The following is an 8872-nucleotide window of genomic DNA, read 5'->3' on the forward strand; positions in this document are numbered from 1 at the left end:
ACTAAAAAAAAAATGAACCGAGAGGACCGGACTTTGGTACCCCGGTGGTTTCTACAGCCCTGGTGCGTCAGCGCCTGGGTGTCCTCCCCCACTTCACCGGGCCTCAGGCTGGGCTGCGTGTCCACAGTGTCCAATCAGCCAGCAGCATTCGCTCAGCTGCCCCCCCATCCCCTGCAAACGAACCATAAATTGTGCAAACAGCTGAGCAGATAACAGAGGGCACCTGGGACACAGTTCACTGGAGCCGGGAAGCCAGCGAGCGGAGGAACGAGAGATTTGGGGTGAAGAGAAAAAGAAGGGGAGCTCTTCTTTCGGGCTCTTGGCATCTCTGTTTCTTTGCCCCTTACTTCCGAGCGGAAGGGAGAAACAGGACAGCGAACCCGCAAAGAGGACTTTCGTCCTCAGCCGCTGCGTGTCAGTCTTTCTGTCTTGACAAGGAGAGAGGGACACAGGAAGGGAGAAGCGCTCTGAGGAGCCACTTTTAAAGGCACTGTACAGTGTTGGTTATTTGAAAAGGCCCGGGGACTCGCTACAGAGTAGGGCAGCTCCTACTCCACCTCTTTCCGCCGCTCGCTGGGATCCTGGAGGGCTCTCTCCGCCATGTGTACCGGAAAGTGCTCCCGGCTGATCGGGCTGACGCTGCTCACCTCGGCCTTCTGCTGCATCATCGCCAACCTGCTCCTGTTCTTCCCCAGCGGCACCTCGCCGGACATCAAGCACACCAGCCTGCAGACCTTGCTCATGGGCGGCTTCCTGGGGGGCGGCCTGTTCGTGAGTGTGCACCTCTTCGCCCCCGCGTGTCCCCAGCTGCCGGGGCCCCCGTGGCCCCTGTCACTGCAGTGGTCGTGATCCCCCTCCAGCTCCTCAAAATCTCCAACCTGTCTGCTCTGTGCTGGCATTAAGACAAGAGGCTTGTGGGTCACAATGTCCAGAGGGATCCGCATGCTGTGCTGTGTCTGTCTGATCACTTTCCCTGGTCGGAGTCTTAAACTAGTTCAGCAAAACCCTCAGCTTCAGGGTTTAAAAATGTCCTGTCACTTGCCAAACCGCTTTATACCGTACGGTGTCGCGGGAAGCCGGAGCCTACCCGGCAAGCAACGAGCGCAAGGCAGGGCACGCCCAAACAGTACCCTGAGAAACGGTTCACTTTGGAGAAGTTACTGAACTTTGAACAGTAACCCCAGCCTTTGATGGCCACGTTAGTCTCGTGCAGCTGAAATCCCATCAGATTGTTAAATAGCACAGGCTGACCGGCAAACAAACATGGCAGCATTTCTACAGAGGAACCAGTGTCTTAGGGTACGGGGGAGATGTTGGGGCAAACTGCCGACATTCCTCAGTTCCTCCAGGGTTCGGACAGGAGCCCCTCTGTCCCCGGTGTGAGGGTGTCAGTCTGTCCGTCGCCAGGGCCTGCCAGTGTGCCGGAAGAAAGAAGGAAGCTCACTACCGGCCTGGGCTGTGTGTTACAGATGCTGTGTCCGAGCTGCTCCGCCATCAGAGCTGGAGGCAAGGGCTGCTGTGGAACCGGGTGCTGTGGAAACCGTTGCCGGGTGAGAGAAAGGGGGCGGAGGCGGTTTGCAGTTGCTCGCTCCTGATTGGTCATTTTCAGATGTGACACAATAATGATGTACTGTGCTGCTCTGATCTATTACATTCCTCCCTTTCTGTATTCCAGACTCTCGTTCCCCAGCCCAAATTCGAAGCATACAACAGCTGCTCAGTCACTTACCTGAGAGGCAGGGCAGAGGAGGGAGGCTCGTTAGGCTCGTTGTTAATGTCCACGCTAGGTCTCAGGCTTCAGTTGATTTGTTGAGGGCTTGAGAACAGAAAAGGACTTCTTTACACATAGAGTGGTGGAGGGAGGCAGTTAGAAAGTAAGAACAGAACCACGTGGCTGTACTGTTAAGGCACACTGCCACCTTGTGGATCCTGCAAGGAAGGGGTGGGGGAGACAAGGTTTTGTGATCAGGCAGCTTTGAAGGGTAATCCTGTCCAAAAGGATGACACCCAGCTTCCTACTTCTTTTTAGGATTTGGCTGGTATGCTAAGTCTGCAGGTTCAGCTCTGCAGGTTCCACTACTGTACCAAGGACAATTAGGGAAACAGCACAGCGGTACAGTACATTACATTTAGGAATAAGCAAATCAAGACTTCGAGTGCTGGGGGGTTAGAATGTTTTCACAAAACGTAAAATACAAACGTTTACTTAGTACTGAAAGATCTAAAAAGAAATGACACAAAAAAGGCATTACAAGCTGGGTCAGTATTTTGTACGATTGAAAGAGCTTCCAAACGAAGGCTAGGCGCTCGTGTGCACTGCCCTCTGGTGGAGAAAGGCGGTCACTACACCACCTGCTGTTAGACCAGGCTATTTCTCATGAGCTACGTTGTACAAAACTTTAAAAATGAAAACTATGGTTATATTAATTATATACTATGCTAACAAGAGGGGCACACAATCTTTACTGAAAATCCGCGGAAGACAGACATTTATAGATGGTTTACTCTCACCCCTCCTTAGATGAGCACTCACTTCAATAAGAGACACACTGTACACACAGCTATTTTTGTGACATGAATTACAGTCACTTCCTGGCTAATGCAAGCGCCGAGTGTGTTTTTACTTTGTTATTACCTCCTCTCAGCTGTTGACATCTTAATCATCACAACAAATTAAAAGGGTATTTTACTAGTTATGGTGTCGAATAGTATTTTGAATGCACGATTTGTATGAATAATAATGAATCACAAATTTAACATTTCATACAACGAATGCATACAGCTGAAGGCCCTAGTCTACCTTAGTTCTGGGTCTCAGGCTGAAATTGAAAAATAGCAGTTTGCATTAAAAAGGGTGTGTGACCCTCTGTGTCTCTCCAGATGCTGAGCTCGGTGTTCTCCTCGGTGTTCGGGGTACTGGGGGCTCTCTACTGCACCAGTGTGGCCTCTGCGGGGCTGGCCCGAGGACCGCTGTGCTTGAAGAATGAAACCCTTGAGTGGGGCTACCCCTTCGCGGACATGAAGGGCAAGTGAGTGCCCCTTCCTGCCCCTCCGTTCGGATCAGAAGACAATGCTCTAAACCTGAAGCATGCCGTTTTAAGCAGCTGCATACTTCAGATTGTGTTCTTTGGGTTGGGGGAGCTTTTTTTGTGGCGGTGTAGGGAAGCCTGGGGAGATGTTGACTGTGTTTCCCATTTGTACAGTGAAGGCAGTGTTCTTCCCCTTCTTTTCTCTCTCTCAACCCTGTCACTCCCCTGCCCCCAGTCAAAGCTACCTGGTGGACGAGGGGATCTGGTGGAAGTGCTCGGAGCCGGAGAACATCGTGCTGTGGCACATCGTGCTCTTCTCCATCCTGCTGGGGCTGGGCGGGCTGGAGCTCATCCTCTGCGGGGTGCAGGTCTTCAACGGCTGCCTGGGCTGCATCTGCGGAGACTGCCGCAAGAAGGGAGGGAGAGAGGTGGGTGAAGCGCGGTGCTCTGTCTGACGAGAAGCCTCTTTCGTGGGTGCTGGGGTCCCAATGGCACGGTTGGGCCCAAGGGGCACAGGAGAGATTATAAGTAACTCTTAAAGATGTGTTCTGTTTAGTTCATATACAATAGGGATCATGGGAAACAGCTTCCTGCAAAGTGTGGCCAAGACTGTTGAACTCTGGGAGATGGAGTTTTCTGACTTGCTGTGCTGAGGTTGTAGGACGTCCTGCCTCAATGCACCCACAATCCTCAAAGTGTACATTAGGCCCTCATCTAGAAGCTCCACTTTTAATCTCCCACGTTTTTGTTTTTTTCCCAAAACACACACGGCTTTAAGGAAACTGGACCTTTCAGCTTTGCTTGTCCATAAAAAATGAGACTGAACCCCTAAAATAATGAATGCGTGCCCTTTCACCCATCCTCTCAATCAAGAATCAGGAATTTCAGGAATCTCTGCTCACACTGCACACAGGAACTACAGAGCCTCCTTCTTTATTTGTTCAAGTCTCAAAAGAACTATAGATGGTCTCTATAATAAGACATCCCACTACATGTAAAAAATCCTTGCATTTATGATGTTTTTCAAGGTGCTAAGGAGCAGCAACGCAGAGGACTGTGAATTATTCTGTTCTGGAATTAAAAAAATGTTCAAAGCAAAATCTAATTTAATCTAATCTAATTCTAATTTAAACGTTATTACGCGAAGATTATGATTGATTATGCCTCATTATTAAACTTGAAATCTTATTATCATGCAAAATGTTGTTGATCCAACTGATGGATTCAGGTGTGATCACTAACTTCAAATGCATGAACAGTGTAGAAAGAAAATCTGCCCTTAAGCACCAAATGATTATTGCTGTGGACGAGACCACAGTTCGAAAGGAGCTGGTAATGCTATCCATTTCTGTTTGTTTTATTATGGGCTATACATTAAATACTGTATAGTATACAGTATATAGCTGTATCTGAACTGTCTCTAGCTAACTACATTATTCCTTATGGAGATTAATTCCCCTCCCGAGTCTATAAATTGCTTTATTAAGGAATGTAACTGGACTTAACAGGGCCCTCTGTACTGTATCTGGGTAGCTACAAGTAAAACAAACTCAATCTACTGTCATTTATGGTCCCTAACCTTACTTTATTCATTAATTCTCATGGGAAAAGCCTCCCGTTTTTAAGGCAAAGTTTAAGGCATTATTACAATTCCAAACCTCCATATTTCCACTATCCTTAAAGAGAATTACCTTTATACATCATTTCATTTTGTCATGGCAATCTGGATCACTGACGTACAGTATAATGGGTCTGCCTGTGTATTCTTTGTTCTTATTTATTTGCTTTCTTTGCATTCCAGGGTGATGGAGGTTTGTGAAAGTCACAAGATCGTGAGCGCCAGACAAACCACTCCAGAACAACTCAGTTTTCTTCTGCTTGGAAGGGAGAGAGACCAGACCCACTGCACAGCAGTCTGATCCGGCTACAGGAGCATGCTGCATAGACACTGGTTGCTGGTTGCTGGTGATTTCATGCTTAATAGATTAGAGGTTCTCATTCTCCTGACATGTCACGTTTAAGTACTGTAGCAATTACACATTATTCTGCTTTATTAGTAATTTATTAGTTTCTGCTTTATCAGTACAAAAAAGTACACAGCAGCCCTGCAACTGGTAAAATCCTAAAAGGATCACACTGCTATGCATGAGTTGGATCCACTATGTTATTGCAGGGAATACTTCTGATTGGTCAAATCAGATCTGATCATTTATAATAAGATTGCTTTAACTCAGCTTTTTTTCTCTTGGCTGATTTAGGTAGGGCTCTACTTTGAGAACAAACAAGCACAATAAACATGAGAGCTTGGTTATTTAAATGTGAGTCAAGCTTGTTTTTCATGGGGTTCTCTCTTGTTGAACAGTTTATCCATAGCATATGCAAAGTACGATATGCAATCAACCATATGGTTTTAATAAACAGAAACCCAGCTGGTAATGTAATTTCTGTCTTTATTTTGTTGCATTATATCTTCATTATAATGGTAAAGAAAAGTATAGATATGTTTCAGAAAAAGTGTTATGCAAGAAACTTAAGGGAACCCTGTAACATACTTGGGATGCCATGAGCCTCTCATGAGACAGTTAGGGTGCCCTCAATACTCCCCTGTGTCTTCAGGTCTGTAGCATTGCAATGGTGTAGTCAGTTCAGTACCATTGTCAGGGACTGCACAGCCCTGCTGCTTCTCTGTGGTGCCTTCAGCTCTACAGAAAAACCACAGCATTGTCAGGGTGTTCTGAGCCCTATAGTTTTACCAGGGAGCAATCAGCACTATAGAAATACCATGGTATCGTCAGTTGTTCTCACCTCTATTGCACTGATAAAGTGTGAACAGTTCAATAGTACTGTACATCATTCTACAACATTATCACAGTACAGTCAGTTAAATAACTTTGCCAGGTTTTCTCAGCCCTATGGCATTGCGAAGGTGCCAAACTCTCAGGGGTCTGGATGGCGCGATGCACCGCGCGGTAATTGTATCCCAGAACTGAGTCGGTCGGTTGTAACCAAGTATTATTGAATCTCATTCAAATGCAAGAGCTTTTATCAGCTGTCTTGATTGTTTATCACTCATACTTTGTGGATTGGGGAACATGTGAAAATCCTGTTTCAAGGAAGTTCAGATATAGATTGTGGAAATGCTCAGTTGACACCCCAGGAAGGGTTAGCATTCACACACTACTTAGACCATTTTAAGCTCAGGGCTGGATTTGGGGGCCCAAGTCAGGTTTAGAACGAGTGGTTTTTTGCTCCTATCTGAATTTTTTTTTTTCAGGAAAATCCCTGTGGCCTGGATGGTGCGATGCACCGTGTGGTAATTGTATCCCAAAACTAAGTCGGTCGGATCAAAAGTTGTAACCAAGCCTTGTTGAATCCCATTCACTTGCAAGAGCTTTGATCAATGGTCTTGATTGTTTCCCACTCAAACTGTTTGGTTAGGGGAACATGTCAAAATCCTATGCCCAGAGAAGTTCAGATATAGATGGCAGAAATGTTCAGTTGAGTTAGGGTTTGCATTCACACACTACTTGGACATTTTTTAAGCTCAGGGCTGGATTTTGGTCCCAAGTCAGGTTAAGGACAAGTGGTTTTTGACCTCCTATCTGAAATTATTTTTTTCAGAAACTCCGAAGGGCATGGATGCCTCGGTGCACCGCGCTGCATTTGTATCTCAAAACTGAGTCGGTCAGATCAAAAGTTGTAACCTAGCATTAGTGAATGTCATTCAAATGCAAGTGCCGTTATCAGTGGTCTTCTTTGTTTCCCATTCTTTCTTTTTGGTTTGGGGAACATGTCAAAATCCTATGCCCAGAGAAGTTCAGATATAGATGGCAGAAATGTTCAGTTGACACCCCAGGTAGAGTTTGGGTTTGCATTCACACGCTTTTTCAAGCCCAGGGCTGGATTTTGGGTCCCAAGTCAGGTTTAGAACAAGTGGTTTTTACCTCCTACCTGAAAAGTCCAACAACATGTCTTAGGAAGGTCACCTCCCGCCACACAAGCTCACACTTGCGGGGGTTGAGCCTTGGGCCAGCACCGCCTGGAGGTTTGTCAAGGCCCGGTCGAAGCCTTGGGCATGGACCAGCAGGTCGTCCAGGCACAGCACACACTGGTTCTGCGGGACCGATGCCAGCACCCTCTCCATCAGCCTCTCGAAGGTCGCCGGGGCATTGCACAGGCCAAAGGGCATGACAGTGAACTGCCAGAGGCCCTGGCCGATGGAAAAGGCCGTCTTCGGGCGAGCTTCGGGAGCGAGCGGTACCTGCCAGTAGCCGCAGCGGAGGTCAAGGGAGCTGAACCGGGTCGACCCGGTGATGTAGTCCAAGGCGTCGTCTATCCTCGGCAGGGGGTAGGAGTCTTTCCGGGTGACCTCGTTCAGCTTGCGGTAGTTTACGCAGAACCTGTCACGCCCTCTGTAGCCAGAGGGCGCTCCTTCTCTGTCCTGTCCCTAGTTTTCCGGTCTGCTGTCCTTCCTGTTCCTCTCTTTCCCTTGGGCTATATATTTCCGGGTCTTGCACTCTGTCCTCGCTCAGCATTGACGTTCGGATGTCCTGAGACCCGCCTAGCACCAGGGCGCCCCACGTCCGCTCCCTGAGGGCACAGGTTTCTATACGGCATTCCTGAACTCTTTGCACTAATGAGCCCGGGCCTTTTTCCGCTCTCCTGCTCCCCACGGTTAGTCCCTTTGGACGTCCGTGACAGAACCTCCACGAGCCGTCTTTTTTTGCGGACCAGCACAGCTGGTGCAGACCACGGGCTCGCGGAGGGCTCAGTCACCCCCGCTGTGGCCATCTTGTCCTCGGCGGCGGTCCTCTTGGTGTGAGCCATGCGCCGCGGTGGGTTGCAGATGGGCCGAGCTTCGCCGGTGTCGACGTCGTGTTGGACCAGGGCAGTGCGAGTGCAGCCCTGCCACGAAGAGGTCCTCGCTCTGGGCAAGTAGCGCCTGCGGCCGCTGCCGCTGGTCCCGACCGAGGCCCTGGCAGCTTCACTGGTGCAGGTCCTCAACGCCGTTGCTTCCACGCAATGCTCGGCCCCCGCCACCGCCGCCTTGTCTGGCCCCCTTGGTGACTCAGGGGCAGGATCCGGCACGCTCGCTCCTCGGCTCACGGGCCCGTTCCACCCTGGCGACTGCCGCCACCACTGCCTCTTTTCCCCCCCCGGCTCCAGCAAGCCTGCATCCCTCGGCCCTCGCCGGGCCTGCCCTCCACCAGGTGAAGTCGCTCTCCCTGCCACACCAACTCCTGCCGGCCCAAGTCCAAACTGGCCCCTGCCCACTGCAGCAGGTCCAGCCCCAGGATGCATTCCTGGATGGGTGTGAGGTAGCAGTGGTGGCGCACTGCTGTTATTCTTCCATCAAAACCAAAACCAACACAGGATTTACACACACATAAGGCGACAGAAGACGTACACAGGTTTAGGGTGGTAACTCGTTAACAGAAGACTACACACTTACAAAGCTACACAGGACACTTAAACTAATATAACACTGTTTACGTAAGCAGGGTCAGCTGCTGGTCATCGTGCTGACTCTCAGACTCCCCCCGGCTACAACTCCTAGCCTGTTTCGCGGTACCCTGAGTGTCTAGGTGCGCTTCCTCCTCACCACCGGGCGAAGGCGCTACAATATATCAAAAAGCAGGCGGTATGTTGCCGTACGTGCACCGCGTTTAAATGAAGCATACCTCGCTCATTTTAAATGGCTGGATCTGGTTTTTTCCTAATAAACCTGTTTCGGGTACAGTTAGACCCTACAAAGATGGCCGACCGAACTCACAAATTGTACACCCGGGGAAAGCTATATCTCACATCAGCAGCATACGGAACAACCGTATAACACGCAAGAC

At 49.2% G+C, this 8872-nt stretch overlaps 1 protein-coding gene and 1 long non-coding RNA gene across 2 annotated transcripts; one reads left to right on the forward strand and one right to left on the reverse strand.

Moving 5' to 3' along the window:
• The first annotated feature begins 600 nt into the window (after positions 1-600).
• tm4sf5 (transmembrane 4 L six family member 5) lies at positions 601-5465 on the forward strand. Its single transcript, XM_088627919.1, has 5 exons — positions 601-771; positions 1470-1550; positions 2881-3029; positions 3271-3457; positions 4831-5465. The coding sequence occupies exons 1-5, from the start codon at positions 601-603 to the stop codon at positions 4846-4848; spliced, it is 606 nt and encodes a 201-aa protein (XP_088484045.1). The 3' UTR covers positions 4849-5465.
• LOC148672288 (uncharacterized) lies at positions 5463-8849 on the reverse strand. The gene is made up of 2 exons (XR_015935735.1): positions 7734-8849; positions 5463-7429 (listed from the first exon to the last, which is right to left on the reverse strand). It is a non-coding gene; the product is annotated as an uncharacterized LOC148672288 (long non-coding RNA).
• Between the last annotated feature and the right edge of the window lie 23 nt (positions 8850-8872).

The sequence above is a fragment of the Lepisosteus platostomus genome, chromosome 4 (genome assembly GCF_059453375.1).
Source record: "Lepisosteus platostomus isolate fLepPlt1 chromosome 4, fLepPlt1.hap1, whole genome shotgun sequence".
NCBI classification, from domain to species: domain Eukaryota; kingdom Metazoa; phylum Chordata; class Actinopteri; order Semionotiformes; family Lepisosteidae; genus Lepisosteus; species Lepisosteus platostomus.